Source organism: Cyprinus carpio, chromosome B5 (assembly GCF_018340385.1).
Source record: "Cyprinus carpio isolate SPL01 chromosome B5, ASM1834038v1, whole genome shotgun sequence".
NCBI classification, from domain to species: Eukaryota; Metazoa; Chordata; class Actinopteri; order Cypriniformes; family Cyprinidae; genus Cyprinus; species Cyprinus carpio.
In genome coordinates this window covers 27,928,297-27,952,387 of record NC_056601.1, presented here as the reverse complement: position 1 = coordinate 27,952,387, position 24,091 = coordinate 27,928,297, and the positions used below count along the sequence as shown (strand labels likewise).

At 35.1% G+C, this 24,091-nt stretch overlaps 1 protein-coding gene across 5 annotated transcripts in view; it reads left to right on the top strand.

Annotated features, from left to right (window-relative positions):
- Positions 1–24,091, top strand: part of smtnb (smoothelin b) — a 66,385-nt gene that overhangs the window by 18,323 nt on the left and 23,971 nt on the right. For 4 of the 5 annotated variants that reach the window (XM_042725142.1, XM_042725145.1, XM_042725143.1 and 1 more), the window contains exons 4-8: positions 5,655–5,724; positions 9,539–9,975; positions 11,422–11,476; positions 14,319–14,831; positions 20,406–20,479. In XM_042725142.1, coding sequence (XP_042581076.1) covers positions 5,655–5,724; positions 9,539–9,975; positions 11,422–11,476; positions 14,319–14,831; positions 20,406–20,479 — 1,149 coding nt within the window. Of the gene's footprint in view, positions 1–1,871; positions 1,947–5,654; positions 5,725–9,538; positions 9,976–11,421; positions 11,477–14,318; positions 14,832–20,405; positions 20,480–24,091 lie in introns of those variants that run through there. The other variant, XM_042725147.1, reaches the window with a different exon arrangement.

The following is a 24,091-nucleotide window of genomic DNA, read 5'->3' as shown; positions in this document are numbered from 1 at the left end:
CAGCCAGACTTTCTTTCTCATTCTGGAGGTGTTTGAAAATCAGCACCATAACCTTTCTGTTATAATTTTTTGCAAACTTACTCTCATCCAACTTGCAGAACATCTAGAACATTAACTGAAAATAACAGGTAACTAAAAATTATGTTTTCAGCACTGGGAAAGAAAGACTTGTACATGTGATTATACATCGTCCTCCTTTGACCTGCTTCTGTCTGGCTCTGTTTTGATAACAGTCCTGTCTGGATTTTCATAAGCAGCTATTATTCAATGAGGGAAAAAGTCTCCTATAGTAATATGGTAAAGGTTATTTAGGAGGCATAGAGGAAATGATACGGTGAGCTAGCCGTCAGTCTGTTTTCACAGCTAGTTAAAATAAGATTTGGAATTAAATGCAAAACTTCCCAGCCGTCTTCTTTTAGTTATGAATGGCAGATGCTCAGTTCAATGGCAGCACATGAGGTGTTTATTATATGCTATTTTGCAAAAATCTTTTCTCAGAACAAAATTAGTCTTTAATCCAATGTTCTTGTTGTACAATTAAGGCCCTGTTATGTCCAGCTTCTCACAGTTTTTAAAGGAAAATACTCTCTTTTGAATCCTAAAAAAAGCAGGACAACTGTTTTCAATATTGATAATAATCAGAAATGTTACTTTGAGCAGCAAATCAACCTATTAGAATTCAGCCTTGATCACAGGAATAAATTACATTTTAAAATATATTCACATAGAAAACAGTTAATGTATTTGTAATAATATTTCACAATATTACTGTTTTAACTGTATTTTTAATGTCTTTTAAATGGGATGCTGTAATCAGCACTTTATAATGAATCACGGCAGCCACAATCTTGATTATTTATTTAATTGTCCATCCCTTATATATGTTTGACTCCCCTTCTTATGTGGAGCTCAAAAATAGGTGTTTAGCAGAATGTTAACGTTGCTCTTTTTTCATTCAATGAAACTAGAGTAAAAAAAACTAAAGTATATATCAAAAACACCATAGAAGTAGTCCATAAATTTTTGCACTATATTCTAAGCCTTTTGAAGCTAAACAGTAGCTTAAAGTAAGCAAGAAACTACAGTATTTTACCTACAGCTTTGGAAGTAGTACTTTAATTCTTGAAATGTAATGGAGGTATGATATATAAAAAAAAAAAAAAATGCAGATTTCATGACTTTTGTTGGCAATATCTTTCATCTTTCAACAGTGGCAATACAGTCTATATTGTGCAATAAATGGCCGATAAAATGTGCTAAAACAAACAAGGCTGAATGGCCTTGACATTTACATCTGCTTTGTATACAGTAGTTTACTTTTGTCCTGAGTATGAATGTTTTCCTGTGTGTTTTCCCTTGTGTGCACCAGCAGAACTCTTGCCTTTGAACGTTTTCCTTCAGTGACGTGAGGTCTGTGCATTTGTGCTTTCATGTTTTGTTTGTTGTATCTCAGTTTGACATCTTTTCCTGTGCACAAAGATTGGGAATCATGGGAGTGTGAATTCCAGTGTGGAGGCTGTTTTTGACTGTTTTTGTAAAATCAACTCTGTCAGTTTATGAACTTTGCAATCATTATCGTTATTATGAAATGTAGACCATATATGAAGCTCTGAATACAAACATTTTCTAATCAAAAATAGATCAGTGCTATATTTCCTAAATACATATTATTATTTCAGCAGGTTTAGTTTGTTTTTAAGATTCATGAAGGCACATGGATTTCTGTGCCTTTCACCGGTTTATCTGTTGACTTGCATTATAAAGAGAGGCAAGGGACTTGAGTTGAGCAGGAAGGGTGGGATGTGGGGAGGAAGAGAGTGGGAGTGGTCAGGAAGAAGGGGGAGTGGACAATGTGATTGTGTGTGTGGTAGCCAGAGCTCAGTGACTGAGTGCTGCGTACACACGTGGGGATTGAGAGCAGGAACAGACAGCAACTCCACAAGAAGGTAAATGACTTTCAGCCGGTTTTAATGTGTTATAAATAACCTTAATACAGTACATTAATTCATACCAACAAAACTAACTTTTTAAAGGTTAAATCAGTTAGAAATGGCTATTTAATGGCATTAGTTGGCGTATCATAATTTCTTCATTGTTTTAAATAATAGGGTTTAAAAGGCATACACTTTTTCACAGCTCAGTTTTGAATTAAATTACCTTTGTTTCATGAATCAGTTAATTACATTTTCACATCCACGTAATATAATCAGATGTGTGTATATACATACATTTCTATCTATCTATCTGTCTGTCTGTCCGTCTGTTTGTCTGTCTATGTGTGTTTTTCTATGTTCATCAAGGCTGATGAAAAAGGGTTTTATAAAAAGATACAGAAATATTGTGAAATATTGCTGCAGTTTATAATAACAATTTAAAATAGTTGAAATCATTCTATCTGAATTTTTTATAAAGAAATTTTTGATGCAAAGCTGAATTTTCATATATATTTTTGTGGAAACCATGATACGTTTATTTCTTTGATGAAAAGATAGTTCGTAACAACTATCATGTATTGGAAATAAAAATCTTGTGTAGCATTATTAATTGGCTTTACTGCCAGTTTAATGCATCGTTGTATATATGTGTGTGCATGTAATAAAAAAAACGTAGAAAACAAAATCTCATGCTACTGAAGTGTTCAAAATTCAAAATGAAATTTTCCGTTGAATTGTTTGAGAAACCGATTGCCAGCAAAGCTGACATCAGCTATTCAGTGAATAGGGTGTATGGTCTTTTCATCTGGCACTTTAACATATGTGTGTGCGTGTGTGTGTGTGTGTGTGTGTGTGTGTTGGAGCCACAATGACAGGCCCTGATACTGTATTTCACTCATGGTGAGTTAAGTGTGTGTGGTTCACCAGACTTATCCAGAGGCTCATGGAAAATGACACTGACTGCTTCACACACACTAGATCTTATGAGCTTTGTGCACTCAGCTACCTCAAAATTGGGCAATTTAGAAGACGTACAGCTTTATGTGGCATTTATGTGGGTAAACATGTTTTTCATACAAGTAGGAGAGAAACAGAGATGTTGTGAGAGTTCAGGAGAGTCCTTTTGGACCACACTTTACTGTGGTCACCATCTGAAACTCTTGCAGCACGATCGCTGATTAAACCTGTCAGTAAGGACTAAATCTACCACATACACATGCACAGAGGTTTACAGTCGCTGTTCACTCAAAATAAGAATCAGTCATAAATTTTACTCTTAGAACCACATGCAGTTTGACTGACGTTCGTCTGTAGAGGAAATAAATGTGAAGGGACTGGAGCTTTTAAGCACCTAAAGGACAAAAAAAAGTAAATAAAGTTGTCCATGCAGCCCACGCACTATTATCAAAGTGGTTTAAAGCCATGCCATATACATAATTACAAAATTTACAAATGTATACAAAATGTAAGCATGAATACAGCCGCTCCAGTTCACAGAGTATTTGTTTTTTGGGTGAAATGTTTCTTTAACGGCATCCTTGGTCTGAACTTCAGAAAAAGCAATTTCTCATGTGTTTCTTTGGCAGCCGACTTATAATTATAGTGTAGAAATATGAACGTGACTGCTGCTGAGCAGTTTCTGCGTCTGTTTGCTTTCTATCTGTTTTTTACAGAGAGAAAAGCGATGCTTCACTGTTGTTTGCAAGTAAAATCTTACAGGTTTGCTGTGGGAGAAAATAGTCATGTTAGTCACCCATTTACATGTTAGGTTTAAATCGTTCCCTCAGTCTGGCTTCCAAGACTTCAGCTGGTCTGAAACAAACACGTGACCTAGTGTAATGGCCGATTATATCCATTTGTGTTGGGCTGCTGATTAGCAGCGGTTTGGTGTTTATTGTACCATATAACTCTTAAACCTTTTACAGCAGGCAGACAAACTCCATTAAGCCAAAAAGACTTATAGTCCACGGCCTTAAGCAAACACTAAACATGTTAGTCCATTCAGCTTTCTTTACGACTTTGCAGACTCAAAGGTTCAGACTGGTTCAACTTTTTAAGAGAATATTTATTTATACAGTACTCTGTAATTCTGTGCTTGAATGAGCATCAGATGCTTAAAATTGAAGTTATCTGCAGTTGAAAGCCTGTTGTTTCTCTAATAATTAGTTTTTAAGAATATCTTTTAGTGCAGAATTGCAATTTTGCAAGTGGAAACAGATGTTGATGTGAAAATTGTTCTATATACTGTGATTTCTGTGATATTTCAAACCCATGTTTCAAATGATGATATATGTACGTTATCCTTTAAAAAAGTAGAAATTTGTATATATTTAGACTTCTTTCTCAGAATTGTGAGTTTGTAAACCACAGTTCTGACTTTAATTTTTTTCTCAGTTAAGAATTTATAGGAAAGGATGCTATAAAAGCATCAAATTCTCAAAGACATTCTCATCCTGCAAGTTTCATAGCGATTGATCATGAACGTTGGTAAATATGTTGTCTTTTGACTAACCATTCCGTTGCTTTGGTTTTGGGAGCGTCCCAGATCAATTTATGAGTGATGTTGATGATTTCTTTTGAACTGGAGCAGAACTTTTAGTTTTGGCCACATTTATCTGTATCATGATATGATTTTGTCATTGAATAGGGCTTCACAGTGGAAAAAATATTTTTCTTACTTAGTATTTTTGCCTTGTTTTCCATTACGAATATCTAAACATTCTTGACTCAAGATACATTTACACTTATACATTTAAGATATTAAGTCTTATGTATTAATATTGTTAAATTTTGCTTTAAACAAGAAAAAAATATATCTGCAGCAAGGGAAGAAAAATAATCTTGCTTTCCCTTTGAATTAAGATTACTTTTCTTACACCATTGGCAGATATCTTTTCTTGTTTTAAAGGTGCTGTATGTAAGATTTTGACTCTACTAAAGCATAAAAATACCATAATTTGTTTGCAGACATTTAAGAAATATTCTAAGTTAACATACTTATTATTCTCCTTTGAAAATGTGCGTTCAGAGCCGGAATGTCGATCTTTGTTTTGGTTTGTGAAACCCGTCCACTGCCAGTTTACCCAATTGTATTTCGGGACCCTGGGTTGCCACTTGGTGGAAAACACAGAATATTTCATTTCATTCATTCATCAAGTGTGCTTGTTCCTCTGTGTCATCAATCTGGCAACCTGCATGTGTCAAGTCTGAGGAGGAGGGGCTGGGTGAAAAACAACCCCTCTCCAATATTTTGAATTTGAGTGGTTGAACTAGGTATTGCAGTCCAAATTCAAAACATTGGAGAGGGTTTTTTTCACCCGGCCCCTCCTCCTCAGACTTCACACAGATGCAGGTTGCCAGATTGATGACACACCCTGAACGCACATTTTCAAAGAAGAATAACTGACTGTAGCATTGTTTTCAGATAAACAAGTATGTTAACTTGTTTCTTAAATATCTGCAAACATATTATGTTATTTTTATGCTTTAGTAGAGTCAAAATCTTACATACAGCACCTTTAAGCAAAAACTAACAAAATGTAGACACCCCCCCCCCCCCAAAAAAAAAAAAACAAGACTGAATATCTTAGGTCATTCTGCTTTTCAAGTAAATGTACAGTATGTCCTTATTTAAGAATGTTTAGATATTTGAAATGGAAAGCAAGACTGTGCAGAGGCAGTGCATTTATTGTAAGTTTATTTGTTTTTCTTTTTTTGCAGGACGGTCAAGAGAAAATCAAGGCAGAAGCACTCATCAGCCAATCAGAGAGAATTGAGAACCATAGAGAAGGCAAGTAAAGTCAGACAAAACAATCTCTCCATCATCTGAATGTCCATCTGAGAAAAGAAACATTTAGAAACATTCCACATCAAGGTAGGCAAGGCTGAGCGGGGCATTCCGCACCCATAGAAATGTAAAGCTCATTTATGCCTGTCCCACAGACTTTCATCCCCCACCAGGTCAACCCCTATATTTAGACACAAAGTCTGTTGAAGTAAAACTCCTTTCCTGTGTCCCTGACATTTGTGGTGTTAGTGGTCCTTACTCAGCTGCTCAACCCAGTAATTTTGGCCAGGGTGAGAGCTGGGCCAAGCGAAGACAGCCTTAATGAGTGCAGAAATGAGACATTTTGGGAAGCCACTGTTTGTTATTCAGACAGAGACAAAGGAAGTTTGGAGCTGGGACAGGACGGGGAAAAGCATTTATACACAGTTGTTGTGGAGAATGAGGGAAGGAAATGCTTTTTGTCATGCACGTGTTTTGAAGTTTGGCTCAGATACTTTTTTTTTGAGCATTTTGAGTTAAAGACCTATAGGAATTTGATAAAGGTAGAACTTAGTCTGTGTTGTAAAAACTTTTTTGCTCCTTTATCCTAAAAGCAGTTTTTATTTTTTTAGTTTTTATTAGTGGGTTAAAATGGGATGGACTACCTAATAATAAAATGGTAAAAGAGTAGGTCACACGGATTATTTATTTTTGAGAAAACAAAAGGAGATGTTTATGAGATAAAAGATTAAATTTATGGGATTAAACATCGTTATTATGACAGTCAAAATTATGAAAAGCCACAATTCAGATGATAAGGAATAATTAGGACAGTAAAATTATGACATACTAAGTCATAATTATGAGATGCTAAGTCATAATTATGACATAAAAAGTCAACATTATGAGGTGACTTCTTATAATTAAGTCAATTGTGAGAGTATCTCATTTTGTCTTTTCTCATAATTAAGTAAATTATGACTTGGTATCTCATAATTTTGACTATGTCATTATCACTTTTTATCTCAATTTGGACATTTTATCTCATAGTTATAACTTAGTATCTCATAGTTTTGACTGCCATAATTATGATTTTTTGATCTCAGTTTTGAAATTGACAATCCTAATAAGTCAAAATTGTCAAAAATATACAAAGTCATAAGAAGAAAGTGAAAATTATGACGTACTAAACAATAACAAGATTAAGTCAAAATTGGGACAAAGTTATAATAATGACATAAACTGAAATTATTACAATTGACTTTGAAAATTTGGCTTTGTCATAAATATGACTTAATATCTCATAATTTAATCTTTGACATTATGACGTTTTGTAAGATAATTATGATTTACCAAAGTGCTTTTTTATGTGACAAAATGGGCTTCCATACAAATCTCATTTGTGTTCGAGTATATTCAAATTAGTTAAAAAATATATGCAAGACTTAAAATAGTTAATACAATCCTCAGTGTAAATATAGGGTCAAATGGACTAGTGCTTTTTCTGTCATTTTTGCAGAGTAAACTATTCTTTCAACAAAAGATACAATAAACCCATTTTTCATTCCAGCTAAAACAAATCTGTTTATCTAAAAAGATATGATTGAGAGGCTGTTGTTGGGTTTGACATACACATTTTATAGCCTAGCATTTGTCTGAGAGTGTGGAGAGCCTTTCTTTGTGCTGAGAGAAGAATGCGTCTGGGGTTTGGATCTCTGAACTTTATTGCCTGCCACATCAGTTGTGGTAAACAAAGCAGACAAGATGGTAATCAAATTAAGCACTCGACTGGGCCAAAGCCTCAAGACCTCACAATAACACGTCTTAAAAGCATCATTTATATTCCCTTAATTGAGCAAAGAGAGTCATTTAAGGGAGTTTCTGATTGATAATACAAATTATTTTATTCTGTATACATCTTAAATTAGTTGCAATCTATAATTTCTTTCTTTTATATTTCTAATTTTAAAATCCAACATTCTCAGCAGCATCTTGCTATAAAAAGGGATCTTATAATTATCATAACTCTTTAATTGAATGAAACATTCTTGAAAAGGCCTTTTAAGGAGTATATCCTGAATCTGTAAGTAATGAAAAGAATGCAGTGTACATTTAGAGCACAGACTGTACTCTGCGCCTTCAGAGATCTGAGAATGGTGGAAACTGAACGATACTTCCTGACCAGATGTGAAAAGTATCAAGATGTCGGCAAGACTGCTTTCCTACAAATTACAGGGATCTGCTCAGAGACGCTGTTACCTTAAAAGAGCATTAGCTCTCTCTCATTACAGCTAGAGTCTGAGACAGACACGTGAATGTGAATCTCTCAGGTATTAGCAGTGAAATGAGCATTTTATTGTGTGTCACAATCTTTGCTTTTGCCACACTATAAAAATATCTCGGCTCTCATGTTTGAATTTGGAAACTTTCAGTAACTGCTGCACAGTTTTAACGATTTTAATAATAACAAAAAAAGCTCAGGTACAAGAATATTCCAATTTGAGCTTGTACATGCAAACGTGTCAAATTCAGCTGAAGGTTGGACTCTGAACGTGAGACGCTAATGTCACTTCCTGTGCCCGCCATGTATTCTGTGTCTGGATACCTCTGTCCTCCCAAACAGCACTTGCACTGGGTGTGCAAACATTCAGGAAATGTGAAAGGAAATGTCCTATCTCCACCCAGCATGCACAGCACATTACAATAACCATCTGACATTCCTTTGGCTTAGTTCAGTTCGTTTTGTCTGTGCCTGGCAGCATAAATTTGCTTTTATATGTGGTTAACCTAGCATTTCACCATACATGCTGGTGTAAATCTTGCAAGTCCCCTGAAAGAAAATTAGTATGCAGTATTCATCCATTCAGTATGCATCATGAGTATTTTTAGCTAGGACTTGCCCTACAATGCAATGCAATTCCTAATTGTCCCATATTTTTAAATGCTAACAACACACACACACACACACACACACCCGCACAGGCACACACACACAGAAACTGTAATATTCAGTATCTGATAACCAGTATTTTCATTTGAAATGCGTAGATAGAGACTACTACACCAAGACTACATGATATTAGAGGAAAAATACTTTTTACAACATTTTTGGGAAATTGCTTGTTTTACTTCTGTTCAAAAGTTTGGGGTTGGTATGAATTTTAATGTTCTTCTGCACACTAAGGAGTCATTTAGGAATATTGAGAACAGGAATATTGTGAAATATTCTTAAAATTTAAAATAGCTGTTTTTTGTTTGGAAATATTTTAAAATGTAGTTTATTGCTGTGATCAAAGCTGATTTTTCAGTATCATTACTCCAGTCTTCAGTGTCACATGATCCTTCAGAAATCATTCTAATATGCTGATTTTCTGTTCAAGAAACATTTCTGATTATTATCAGTGTTACACAGTTGTGCAGCTTCATATTTTGTAGAAACTGTAAACAATCCTTTAATGAGGATAAACTTCAAAAGAACGGCATTTATTTGAAACAAGTCTTTAGTAACAATCTGAAAGTCTTTACTGTCACTTTTGATCAATTTAATGCATCATTGCTGAAATTTTTTTTTTTTTTTTTTAATTGTACAGATGCCAAGCAAGGTTCACTTTCACTAGTCCAGGTTTTAAAATCAGTAGTATGAACGGAAAGTGTGCTGAGGTTGAGACTTGGTTATAGCTGAAGTTGACTGAAATGAGATTGAGTCCAGTGTTTTTTCTTGTTTTCTCATTTTTGTCCTTAAACTGCTCTGAGGTTGGTTATTTTAACACCCTTATTCTAACCTCAAAAATCCTTTTTTAATGTACTTACAGTTATGTGTTTGTCTCTTCTTTTGTAGCCTCGAATCCTGACATGGTTTTAGTACTAGATCCTTTGGTCAGAGAGAAAGTCTCTTGCCCTCTGACCCAGCGGATTCAATGCGATCATGGCTCACCGTCTTCAGAAGTCATTCCTTCATACCGAGAGCGTTCAGACTCCGGAGAATCGAATGATAGCAGCTCCCATCAGAGAAAGAGGCTGAACTCCAGCGCCTCAGACTGTAGTCACGACTCCCTGTCCACTGCTGAACCTCCTCTGAGGGACCAAAGCTCACATTCAGGGCCAGCTGGAGAGGAAGTCATGGCAGCTATGAATTCAGAGGCTCTGCAGATGGATCGAGACCTGAAGATACCTGACAACGGCGTGGAGACGACTCACTTTCAGAGCGGAGCAGGTTCACTAGCATGCACACTGAATGAGACCAGTACAAGAGCTGAAGACATCTCAGGACAGAAGGTAAGCAGAAATGAAAGGGGTCTCATGGGAACACTTGCTCTGTTTGTTCCACCAGGAGGTACTATTTGTCTCTGATTGAGATTGTACTGTTTTATCTCTGTGAATCCATCCACCACTTGCTCAGACATTTCTCAGTTCCATAACAATGCTCAGATGTGATTAAGAAAGAATCATTGGTGGTGTTTGGCTAAGAATCATGATTACTGTTGATCATATTTAGGGTTAGTGGGTTTTATCATATATGTGGCTTGTTGAAGAGTGTGTGCTATTACAGTTCTTGTCTGGCTGACAATAAAACGGTCAAAAAATCCCATAGACCATATCTAGAGACCAGAATATAGATTCTACATGGTGACTTATGCTTAAAACCACTCCAAACTACACCATACTGAAACAAATCATATAATATAGTGTAAATACATTACTGTTCAAAAGTTAGGGCTCGGATTGTTTTTTTTAATGTTTTTGAATGTCTCTTCTGCTCGCCAAGGCTGCATTTATTTGATCAAAAATACAGTAGTTTAATTTATTTCAGGAATATATGGCCTTTCGGCCCATAGTTCCACAGATGTCATGACATGGCAGATAGTCTCTTTTTCATTCCTTGATATATATACAGTGCTAATCGCCATGCATTCTCACAATCACAAATACTTGACACATCTTTGCAGACATCACCTACAAGAACAAGTTCACTAAAATATTTCTTGCGTAAATCTCTATTTACGCTTCTCATCTTCGATCACAAAAATATTTGTTCAATTACAATAATGACAGAATCTGTCATTAAAAATACAGTAAAGGCAGTAATATTATGAAATATTTTTTACAACTTAAAATAACTGTTGTCTATGTGAATGTATTTAAAAATGTAATTTATTATTGCGATCAAAGCTGAATTTTTAGCATCATTACTCCAGTCTTCAGTGTCACATGATCCTTCAGAAATTATTCTAATATGCTGGTTTACTGCTTAGAAACATCTTATTATTATCAATGTTGAAAGCAGTTCATATTTCGTAGAAACTGTTTTTTTTTTTTTTTTTTTTTTTTTTTTTTTTTTTTCAGGTTTATTTAGCTTTTTTTTTTTACTTTTTTTTTTTTTTTTTTAGGTTTTTCAGGATTATTTAACATTGACAAGTTGTGCTGCTTAAAAGAGTTAAGTAAAAAGAACAGCGTTTATTTGAAATAAAAATATTATAAATGTCTTTTACTCTTACTTTTAAACACGTAGTGTATCCCTGCTGAGTAAAAGTTTCTTTCAAAAATATGTTAATAAGTGTAACTCTTGATAAAACGCCTCTTAATGAATATAAATTAATATATGTTTACTGCTGTAAACAGACATTTCTGCAACTGTAAACTCTTTCATGCCATGTTTTATGTCATGCTATGAGAAGTTGATTTTTTTTTTTTTTTTTTTTTTTTTTTTTTTTTTTTTTTTAGATCACATCAGGTAGAGATGCTCTGTTGACTTCTCTTGCTAATGGCAAGGATACAGGTGAGCAATTCTGCATGTCCTCATAAAAATGCACCACAAAAGAAAGTTGAAGGGATAGTTCACCCAAAAATGCACATCAGTTTAAGATATGTTTTATGTTTTTTAAAGATTTTCAAGTCATACTCCACATTCCATACCAGATGGGGGCAGTATGCCTCAATAAAGTGAATTGGTCTACTCTAGAGTAACAAACGAGAAACGGCATAGTCTCTATGCTCCGCCCCTACCTTCACAACAACCCTAGAGCCATAGCCGAAGCCTAAAGGACGTTTTGCCTCCAGAGGAACGTTGGGTGATGTCAAGTGATTTTGAAACATGACATCTTCAAGCTACTCCCCTTCACCTTTACCAGTGAATATGTTCATATTCGTTTTGTTCATATTACATTTTGAATTGTATATACACATTATTTGAATTAAATTAATTTGACAGACAGCATTCTGTCAACATCATTGGTCAACATCAGACAGCTGATGTTGACCAAGCTAGCGCCAACCAACTTAACCAGAGCTGCCAACTCTCAAGCATTCACCGTGAGACACACGCAATTGACTCTTTTCACACGCTTTCAAAAACTTGACCGCTCTGAATATAGTGAGTGAGTGCGCGCGCGGCCGGGGCGCTCTCTCTCTCTCTCTCTCTCTCTCTCTCTCTCTCTCTCTCTCGGGTTCATTATCATCGAAGACATTTCAAGCTTCTTAGGTAATGTTACATTTTAGCATCAGCTTGGTAGAGACGGGCTTTGGTAGATAACAGGTGAAAACCGGATCGGATCTGTGGGTAAGTTATAGCTAGCTTACTATCAAACGCAGCTACGGTTAGCCATCGCTAACATTAGCACGTTTATCGAGCAGCCTTCGATACATTTCTATGTTATAACTTCCCGAAAAAAATACGCAAACATATAAAACAAACTTCTAGCGAAATACTAACAGCATCTTACTTACCAATCCAAAAGAAATGGTGCAAGTTCGGAGTCGAAGCTCATTTCTTTCAAGTGATTCCGAGCGCGGTTGCTTGACATCAGCTTCAAGTACGCCCACAAGCCGTGCGAGTTATTCGTGTATTGCAGGTTGGCTGGTGGTTATGTTGCCCGCATACCGCCTCCCATGGCCGAAACTGGTATTACGACACCTGTCGGGCCGTGGCTAGTAATGCTAATGCTAATTAAGGTTGATATCTCTGCAGCACTATAACTTGACATTTTTTTAATGACATCATCGCCCTTATTTCTTCTCATTCTTTTGATGCGTGTAGGTCATTTTTTGGATATTTTTACCTCAATTTTTACACATGGCACCTTTAATGTTTATCTGCTTACCCCCAGGGCATCAAAGATGTAGGTGACTTTGTTTCTTCAGTAGAACACAAACTGAGATTTTTAACTTAAACCGTTGCAGTTTGTCAGTCTTATAATGTCAGTGGATGGGAATCACTGTCACAATCATAAAATATTCATTTTTGGGTGAACTAGCCATTTAACAAATGGTGGATTTACCTGTGCCCTAGAATTAGTTAATAATTAGTTTATTATTTATAATTACACTTTCTCTATTTGAATATGACTTGCATGCACTGTGTACCTGACAATATAGTTAGCCAGCAGCAAGTCAGTGTCCTTCTGCTTTTGTTTAAAGTATGGAAATGTCACCCTCTTGCAGTCAGCAGGCCGAATTCCAAGATCTTCGCTCTTCCTTATGACCTAATAGGGCCATTACCACATTCACAAGCTTAGAGGCCCAGTCCAGTGTAATGCTTTAATCAGTCTTTCCTGTTCCTCCCCCTTCTGCAAAAAAACAAAACATCCTGCATGACCCGTAGAGATGAAAAATCCCAAATGAGATGGAATTAATAACCTTAGATTCACAATTGTTTATTCTAGACACAATGAAATTAGATGGAGAGCAAGTGAAGACTTTTGATTAAAGGGATAGTTCTCCCAAAAAATGGAAATTCTGTCATCAATGTCAAACAAGTTGACCATATTTGATATTATGTTTATATGTGAATTTATCATCATTTAAGCAATATCGTGTCTTCAGAAGACTTGGATTAAATCGCTTGATTTTTATTGATCTCTTAATGAACTTTGTGAAGTGTCAAGTTTGGTGAAATGGACTTTCAATGGAGGGACAAAAATCTCAGGTTTCATTTAAAAATTATATTCACTTGTGTTTTGAGTGTGAATGGGTTTATGGGTTTGGAATGACATGAGGATGAGTAAAGGATGACAAAATTTTCATTTTTGGGTGAAATCTTATGCGTTCCTGCTTTAACCAAAAACAAAACAAAAGCTCCAGTGATCTCACATGGGTTTCTTCCAGAGGTTCAGAAGAGATATCAGAGATTAAGATTTGCCAAATGAAATGTCAGAGATTTAATAATTAGCATTTCTCATTAAATTCTCCCGAAACTACATGATCTGAGTTGTGCTAGCCACATTTTAGAGCTTATACTGTTAAAAATGTTTGCAGTTGTTTTATTTTTATTATAATTTTTAATGTACATTAACACCTTACTTTAGCAGCCAATTCTCACTTTTAACTAGTTGCTCATTAGCATGCATATTACTAGCATATTGGCTGTATTATTAGTATAATGATGAAACGCGTATGAATGCCTTATTCTGCATATTTTAGATTCCTTAATTCTACCCCATACCTAAACTTACAGTAACAACTACATTAACTATTAATAAGCAGCAAATTAGGAGTTTGAGGCAAAAGTCGTAGTTAATAGAGAATTGGTTTATAAACTAAAGTGTGATCTAATGTACTATTTTGAAAACATAAATCTTTTTGATATAATAATTACATTTATAATCATTATTTTTTCTCTTCAGATTTTAAAAACCAAGCCTCATTCTCCGGGCCCATCATTCGTGCAAACTCTGTTCGTGACAGGATGCGCAAGTTCACCGAACCTGTTACGAGTGCACCTAAAATCAGCCACAGTTCTTCTCATTCTACAAACACAGTGTCTGCTGAGAGGTCCTGGGACACCTCGTCCTGTTCTTCCTCCATCCCAAAGAAAGAGAGGAATGTCACTGAGAACATGTTGGCCCAGCCCAGGCTTTTCTCCAGCCAATCACACGCCACAGTGGGTGGCTCACACGGCCGCACTGAAAATGTCAGGCCTGCGTGTAGCGATTCAGAAGAAGTGCAGACTCCTGAGGGAGAAGCATATTCAGGGACCCACGACACCCGGGGTGAACCCCAGTCCAACATGAAGACCTTCCTGAGCATTGAGATTCAAGACGGACGAAACCCAACTTCACATTCTTCGTTGTCATCATCCTCTACAGCCGTAAACATGAGCCCTCGAATCATCACATCTGCTGCTCCACAGAGAACAGGTAAGCAAATGAATCAACTGATTCAGAAAACAGACACAGATATAAATAATTATGTGTTTTGGGTCCAAAACAACTGTGGGAGAATTGATGGATTTGCATGAACTAAAAAAAAGAATACATTTAATGCAATATATATTGTTTTGGGAAAAAAAGCCTCTGCCAAATGCATAAATATGTAAATGTAGATATAATTTAACAATGTATTCTAGTTCAAAACTTTGGGGTCAGTAAGATATAGATTTTTTTTTTTTAAGAATTGTTTTAATTAATACTTATATTCAGCAAAGATGTATTAAACAGATAAAAAATTGACAGTAAAGACATTTGTTAATGTTTCAAGAGATTTCTGTTTTAAATTGGTAATGTTCTTTTGAACTTTCTATTCATCAAAGAATCCTGAACAAATTAAAACATTAAGCAGCTAAATTGTAATAATATTTCACAATGTTACTATTTTTACTGTATTTTTGATCAAAAGAAATGAGACTTCTTTTAAAAACTTTTTAAATGATATATTCACATAGGAAAGTTATTTTATACTGTATATTTGTGGCTAACAGCACAGGTTATTGTTTCACTCATAACATCATATTCAAGCCAGTCTCTCACAAAATATTTAGACGATCATGTTTTTTTTTTTTTTTTTTTTACTTCCCTGAAATCCATGTTTAAGTGGCTTAACTCCAGAAAAGTATCGCCAATATCTTTTTATTTGAATCAAGTAAGGTTCAGACTATTTCTGTGTTACTAAAATGTTTGCAACACTGAAATAGTAATCTGAACCTTACTCAAAAAATACTTGCAGAGCATTAATTTTAGACACCTTTTATCTTTATGCACATATTTATCTGTAAATGCTGCTGCAACATTATTTTGGTGTGCGTGTTGCCAGGATACATATGTAAGATGGCAAATGTAAGGATGTAGCATCACCACGTGTTTGAATTTTGTTATGGTATTTATGTTTTTTGTTATGTGTATGGTTGTTGAAGCCGGTTCCGTGATTAGCGGTTAATGTCTGTCACCTGTTTTCCAAACGGGAGCGGCAGTTAATACACAGAGCCATAGTTCACTTACAAGACGCAATTCTTCTGTTCATAATTGAGATTCATCGCGTTCGATTATGAACACGATATTGCGTAGCTTGTCAGTGAACCTACGGCTCTGTGTATGAACTCCCGGTGCATTTGAAAACAGGTGACGGATATTTACCGCTAATCACGGAACCAGCTGTACTGATGAGAGACACGCATAAATGCATGCGATTAATGTGCAGCCCTAGGATACATATGTAAGATGGCAAATGTAAGGATGTAGCATCACCACGGACTTATTTCTCCTCAAAAATAAACAATTGACACCGAAATCATCTGTGAATAATTGTTATAAAGATGACATCTTCAGATCAATGTTTTCAAACTTCTAAAACAATTCTGTTAATCTGCTTTGTCAAGGCATCCAAAAGAATGTATAAAATATATTTTTTTATATTTGAATGTCCATTTCTCACTATTGCCTAACTATTAACTATGATTTTTGCCTCAAACCCCTAATTTCCTGTTTATTAATAGTAAGGTAGTTGTTAAGTTTAGGTATGGGGTTGATTTAGGGATCTAAAATATGGTAAAGCAGAATAAGGCATTAATATGTGCTTTATGAGTACTAATAAACAACCAATATGCTAGTAATATGCAATTATAGTTAATAGTGAGAATTTGTCCTCAAAATAAAGTGTTGCCATATTTTTTTGAAAAAAAGTAGGATCTTGCGCTTGGTTCCATTCATATGTAACACAACTTCAAGTCAAAGAGCAAAAAAACTCAATTCTTGAAATTCTTTGCTATGTATCCAAATAAAAGGATTACATGCCTAGATACTAGCAATCTTCTTTTATTCTTACAAAGTGCAAAAAGGTTTTTACCATATATTGTTTTGACCATAAAATAAATTCTAAGAAGAAATCATAGTCCCGTGTCCTGTTTCCTAAATTTGAACAAGTTTTTGAGCCCTATAGGTTATTGTTTAATATCTTGTTTTGTGTTAAATAACATAGCTCTGTCAGCGCTGATAGCCTGTTGATTGGCAAACTGACGTACCGTGCAATTGCCCCTCTGGAGACTCGAGGTTGAGTCCTGACTCTTGGTTCTTTGCCGGTTACCAACTCTCCACCCCATGCTTTCCTGTCATTCTCTACTATCCTGTCCACTAAAAACCATTAAAATAGCTAGGAAAAAAAAAAAAAACTAAAACAAAAACCAACAACGTATTTCTTACTGATTAGAACATTCCTGTTGATATTCATATTAGTTGAAAACTACTGTATCTAGCTCTTTAGTTTCGTGTTTAAGTTGGAATTTTGTTTGAAAATTGGTATTAGGATTCATTCACATTGGTTTTAAATGATGATTATAAAAGTATTCCTTAGTTATGATGGATTTTTGTTTTTTTTGAGTAGTGTGGTGAGGTGACTGGAATGGTGGGATGGGGGGGGGTGGATGGGTAGTTAGTTTGTGTGCGTTTCACAGATGCTTTTATTTGGAAGGGAAGGCTGAGTGAGCTGATGGAACAAATTGGAGTGCAAGCTGTACATATTCTCCGTTTGGCAGCCATGTTGGAAATTTTACCCTAAAATGAAATATTTCCATTCATTCCTTCTCCATGATTCAAGTTAAGTATGAGTAACCCTATTTAGTGGTTTTGCATATAAACTTTAAAAGAATCTCTTTTCTGGTTCCTTTAAGCGGGAGTGGATTTCACCCAGTGCACTTGAATGGTACTTATGAATGTGAAATCACAGTAGTTCACCCCAAAACAAAAATAATCTCATCTTAGATGGTTTGCACCCTGTCCCTTGAAACCCATATCATTTTTCTTTTTCTGTGGAAGACAAGATTTCCATTCAAAATGAAAGACTAGTAAAAATAAAATTCAAATCATAGTGTGTGCTTTACTGAATGTCTTCTGAAGCCATATGGTAGCTTTGTTTAAAGACTCTTTATTCTTTAGATTCGATTCTTCTCAAAATAAATGAGCTAATATTTCCTTACCAAAACCTAAACACAGCTGCTACATCAACTACCTTACTTACGGTCAATAAGCAGTAATTAGGAGTTTATTGAGGGACAACTCTTAGTTAATAGTGAATATGTGTTCACTAATCTAAAGTGTTACCAAAAAGAGCACATTTTAATTTCTTGGCCTCATCTGAGCAACATATTTTCCCAAGCTGCAGTAGCATTCTGAACTCTGTTGCTTCCTCAGAGTCATTTTTGTGGCTTTTTTCAGAAGTGTTCTCGATGACACTGTGAATGTTAAGATTTGACCTTTTCTAAGTACTGTCTAGAATGGTTTATTCTAACTTCCACTTCCTGTCAATTGAACCAGCAGTGCAGGATTTCGACTTCCAAACATTTGGATGTTTAGTATCCATTTCTCGATTTATGAACTAGACTTTTATCCTCATTTTCACATGGATTGAAGGAAATCTCTTTATGCACTGGTAGTGGGTCATGCAAGCAATATAAGCTAACTTATGCTGCATAAATTACTGCAAGTTGTTACCAGACTTATTTGTTTAAGAATATCATTTGCATCATATTTTGTTTATCATCCTCTAGGTTTATATATGCATATACATATATATTCCTTATATATACAAATTTCTTTTATTTGAAATTGTCAATTGTTTTAATGCATTGTACTTTCTAAAAGTGCAACAATGCTTAAGTGTTGATATCTTACAATGCATGTGTTACAATGCATAATTCATGTATTTAAAATACTTTACATTATAAATAAAGTCTTCAAGTAAAGAGTTAATAGTTATTTCATATGTAAACCATTTTTCCATCAAAAATAGCTTATCTTAATACTGTTCCAGTGTATATAGACCATACATAGCTATGCCATACCGTCACAGTGATATCCATAAAATTACTGTTGTATTTTGGTTAACTGGCATGTGTGCCTAAGGACCCCTGTCATATAATCATAATTCACATGCCAGGTCACCCTCTTTCACCCGCCTGATGCATAAACACAGTCTCTATTCTCCTCATTTTGTCATATCTCTCTCTCTCTCTCTCTCTGTCTGTCTCTTCTCAGTATCATCAACAGACTGTATTTGTCATAGTGCCACAGCTCTGTCAAATCTTCCTTTTTTGGAAGCGCTTTGCTCATCCTTGCTTCTGAAAGGTCTCGCAGGCAGTGGAAACGTACTTGAAAGCCTCAGGATATTTAGTGATATAGACCTGCAGTAAAAGAGTGTTTACTGTCTCACTGAACCACATAAGGACACTGACGTATTATGTAATCGCTCGCTAACTGATGAAGATACCATAAACTGATTTGGCTGCTTTATGTAAGATTAATGTTCACTCTCTGATTTCGTCAGCAGTGTGTTCTTGAACAAAGAGGTTTTTATTTGGGAATTTCTTGACGTTTTTATGTCTTTAAACAAACCAGATCTCTTAGGATAAAACATGAAGGTTTCAATGAATACTATCAGGTTCTCTTTTGGAGAAACAACATAATTTAATTCATTAGATTGGAGAAAACAAATCAAGGCACTTTTTGTACACTAGTACATCTTAAAGTTTGGGTCGTTAAGATTTGTGCGATTTTGAAAGAAGTCTCTTTATCATCACAAATCTGTATTTATTCAATCAAAAATAGAGTAAAAACAGTAATATTGTGAAGTATTATTACTGTTTTCTTTTTCAATGTATTGCAAAATGTAATTTATTGCTGTGATCAAAGCTGAATTTTGAACATCATTACTTCAGTCTTCAGTGTCACATGATCCTTCAGAAATCTTTCTAATAAGCTGATCAATTAACATTTCTGATTATTATCAATGTTGAAAACAGTTGTGCTGCTACATATTTTGGTAGAAACCATTTTATTTCAGGATTCTTTGAATAGAAAGTTCAAAAGAACAACATTTATTTGAAATAGAAATCTTTTGTAACATTATAAATGGCTTACTGTCATTTTAGATCAATTTAATGCATCATCGCTGAATAAAAGTCTTATATTCTTAAAAAAAAAAAAGAAGTCTGACCGACCTCAAAGTTTTGAATGGTAGTGTCTTCAATTTCTGTGATCATCTGTAGATGAAAATTGAAAAAGACTGGATCCCATATGTATATTTTATTTTAACATTTATTTTATTTTAAGTAACAAAAAAAGTGTTTTTGTGTTTTTATTCTTATATTTTTTTTATTTTTTTTTTATTTTTAATTTTATTTAATGTTTTTTTTTTTTTATAGCTAGTGAGATGTTATTTTGCTGGTATGTGTTTATATTGTATTTAATGTGACCATGCTAATTTATGAGCTCTATGTGGTGCCATTGTGGCAGCTTACATAACAGACTAAAGGCTCTACTTCACTCTCATCCACTCCAACTGAAGCTCTATTTAACATCTGAACAGTGCTGTGTAAATATTTCTTAGGGTGGTATGGTATTTTCAAACGTACACCATCATTAGACGTTCTTGAGACGCTCACTCTCATCTAAATCTTGTTCGTGTCTTAAATGTTCTCATTTTGCTGTTTTTCTATGTTCTCTCAGAGCTGACGCTTGGTTTAAGAGCAGTGCCGTTCAAAGTGACCAGCTCAAGTCTCTCATCAGGATCCTCTGTTAAGGTATATAACATATACACAGACTGTTTTAACACAAAAAAATATATATTTGCATGCAGATGAAGTCTCTACTCAACATTTCTATTAATTTCCCCCTGAGGTAAATTTCTTCTGATAATGGTCCATCCTCTCTCTGACCCTTATAATAAAAAAAAAAGCTTCAGAAAGGAAGTGGCTCTGGGACCAAAGAGCTCTTAACAAACTGATATTTTCAGCATCAAAACATTAGAAAGCAGGTCAGCACTGATTACCTCCTGGGCAGTGCCCCAATATACAGTATAGTGATATACTGATATACCATTGTGCTTCGGGCACATTTCCTGATCCCCTACCCCCATCTCTCTCCCACTTTGCTTCCTGTCAACTTCCTCTCCTATCGAAATGAAGGCATTAAACCCCCAAAATAAATCTTTTTTTTTTTTTTTTTTTTTTTTTTTTTAAACACAGATAATCCATGTTCATACCTCCAAAAATCATTTTTAAAATTTCACTCCAGGTGAAGTGATCCCACTTTTGTTTCTCAAGCCAAGAATGATCTGAACTGAGCATATGTTCTGTAGAAGACTTTGCTTAATCTAACCTAACATTTGTGATATTTAGGCCATGAGCACAATGCAGCTGCAGTACATATCACTGATACTCCTTAATCTCCCTCTGTACACAAAGTTTGGACATTCACTGTAGTGAGAAACACATTCTAAAATCAAATTCAATCCTGAAAAGTTAATGTTGGGACAACTACACTACTGTTCAATAGATTGAAGTCAGTACGCTTTTCAAAAGAAGTCTCTTCTGCTCACCAAGGCTGCATTTATTTAATCAAAAATACAGTAAAAAAAAAAAAAGTACAATTGTGAAACATTACAATTTAAATTAAATGTTTTCTGTGTGAATATGTTAAAATATAATGCATTCCTGTGATCAAAGCTGAATTTTCAGCATCATTACTCCAGTCTAAAGTGTCACATGATCCTTCAAAAATCATTCTAATATACTTATTTACTGATCAAGAAACATTCTTGATTATTAGGCATGTTGGAAATAGTGCTGCTTTCTGGAAACCATGATACAAGTTAAGAACAGCATTTTTTAAAATAGAAATATATTGGAACATTTTGAAATTTTCACTGTAACTTTATCAATTCAGTGCATCCTTACTCAATTAAAGTATTTATTTCTTTAAAAGAAAAATTGTACTGACCTCAAACTTTTGGGCAGTGTATGTGTATGTGTTTTCGCTCATTCACACGTCTCTCTATTGCCAGATCTCCCTAGGAAAACAAAGCCAAAACAAGCGACTTTGCTTCACCAAAATAAGCTCTAATATGGGACTCAGTTCTTTAAATAAACATAAGGCAACATGCCCATAAATAAGCATCTTTATGAAAAACTAAGCAGATAAATGCAGACATGGCAACACAAAAAGAAATGCACACTTTTTGTAACATGAACAAAATGAGATGTTGGACTCGTAACCCAAAGTTTGCAGGTACGACTCTCAGTAACGGCAGGAACTGTAGTTAGGGGGAGTGAATAAGCAGGGCACCGAACCCCAACTATCCACTGCTCCTTGTGTGTGTTCACTACTCACTGCTGTGTGTGTACACTTGGATGTGTTAAACGCAGAGCAAAGATTCCCGAGTATGGGTTACCATACTTGGCCACACATCATGTCACTTAAAACACAGTGCCTCTGTTGACAGAGGTTTACTTAAAATTGTCTGATTATAATACTGTACGTCTCCAATAACTTTTGTCAAAAATCAGACACCAATTTTGGTAGTAACTCTGATACAATCCCACATTTAATTGCAATTGAAAATTTGTGTGTGTGTTGCAGTTATCCAGTCTCCCCAATAGCTAATACTGCACAAAGCATAATAAACACTTAAAAGGACAACATCTGCAAACCTGTAAACAATTGAGGACATTTTGTCATTTTGTCCAAACTCTATTGTCACACTCTATTTGTAGCGGCATATATATACAAATTCATTCTCTGCCAGCAGGAGGCACTGTTGAAGTGGTAGAGGAGATTGAGGTTTCCCTGGTAACAGCTGTACACAAAGCAGCGCTCCGCTCACAAGCGCTGCTTTATCAGACATTACATGCAAGATGAAATGAAAATGACATCCAATTTTCTGAAGACAGTCGGTTTCCTTCAGAAATACAGTGATATAAAAACACCTGCACCGGATTTCGATTTTGAAACGTGCAGTGCTCATGTTTATTCAACGATCTCAAAGCCTTTTGGAAAATCTAATTTTTGCGGTCAGTTCTGATATTTCGGCAGGTCGCCAAAGTAAATCATTGTATGGGAAACACAGAGTACCATACTGTATACTCCACCATTGTTTGTTTGAATTGCAGCTTTAAGTGTTTTGGGTCTGATGCAACAAGCTTTGCACTCTAGATTTGGGGATATTCTGCCTCTCCTTTTTGCCGATCCTCTCAAGCTCTGTCAGGTTGAATGAGGACCAATGGTGGACAGCTGTATTCAGGTTTCTCTGGAGTTGTTTGATTGGTTACTCCAATCAATGTATAGAAATATTTCAAAGATAATCCAGAGAAATTAGATGCACCTGAGCTAAATTTCAAATGTTTTAGTGAATGCTTATGTCAGTGTGATAGTCAGTGTGAAATTTGCTGTAATCACAAATCTGTTTGTCATAATGGGTTATGGAGCACTTTAGCAAATGGTTGCAACACAACAAAAATTAAAAAACTAAGTCACAATACTTTCTGAATCTACTGTACTTTCAAAGAATATACTTAATTTTGTTTCCATTGACTTTGAAATATGGTTAAAGTGTACTGCTGAATGTACTGACAAGCATTTGTGGTAAGCTAAAATAGATTTTAATTTCTATGGGAACTTTAATGCCTTGTATTTAAATATTTGTAATTACACATTTGTAATAAAGCTGCAAGCATTTAGAACCTCGCACCATATTTAAATGTGCTTTAGTCAAGTAACCAGAACTAGCCTTTAAAGTCGTAAAATTAAATATCAAAGGCATTTTATGTATTAGGTCCGCACATCAAAATGGAATATTGGATTTTTTTTTTCTAAAGGCATTATGAAAAATAAGTTTGATCAACAATTAAACATTAAAACAAAAATGTACTGTGTCACAAAGGACACGCCCTTTAACCAAAATTAAAAATTTTTTTTAAAGCATGATGAAAAATATTTTAGTATATTTAATGTTTAGTTTAAAGTTCACGATTTTCAAGTCGTTGGATCACCGTTGTTTATACACTGCAGGACTATCTGGGGTAGCATTCAGTAACTGCTGCATTCAGATCGGCGACAGGTTACACACTGCATGACTTTACAATAGGAAGAATCTCTGACAATTCTGTCTGGTCCGCAAACTATGTTTCATATAACTCCTCTGCGAACTTCCTGCTGCCCTGTATCTTACTCTCTCATTGGCTGTAGGTCATCGCCGATGTGTTTTTCAGTCAGAACTCATTTCACACAACAAGAACAGGTCAAGATATTTACCATGCAAATATATCCTGGCAACGGCAATTCTTTCAGATCGCGGCTTTGATAATTCACACTGCGTGATTGTCACTCATGAGCACCGATTTGCCTCCAAATATGGG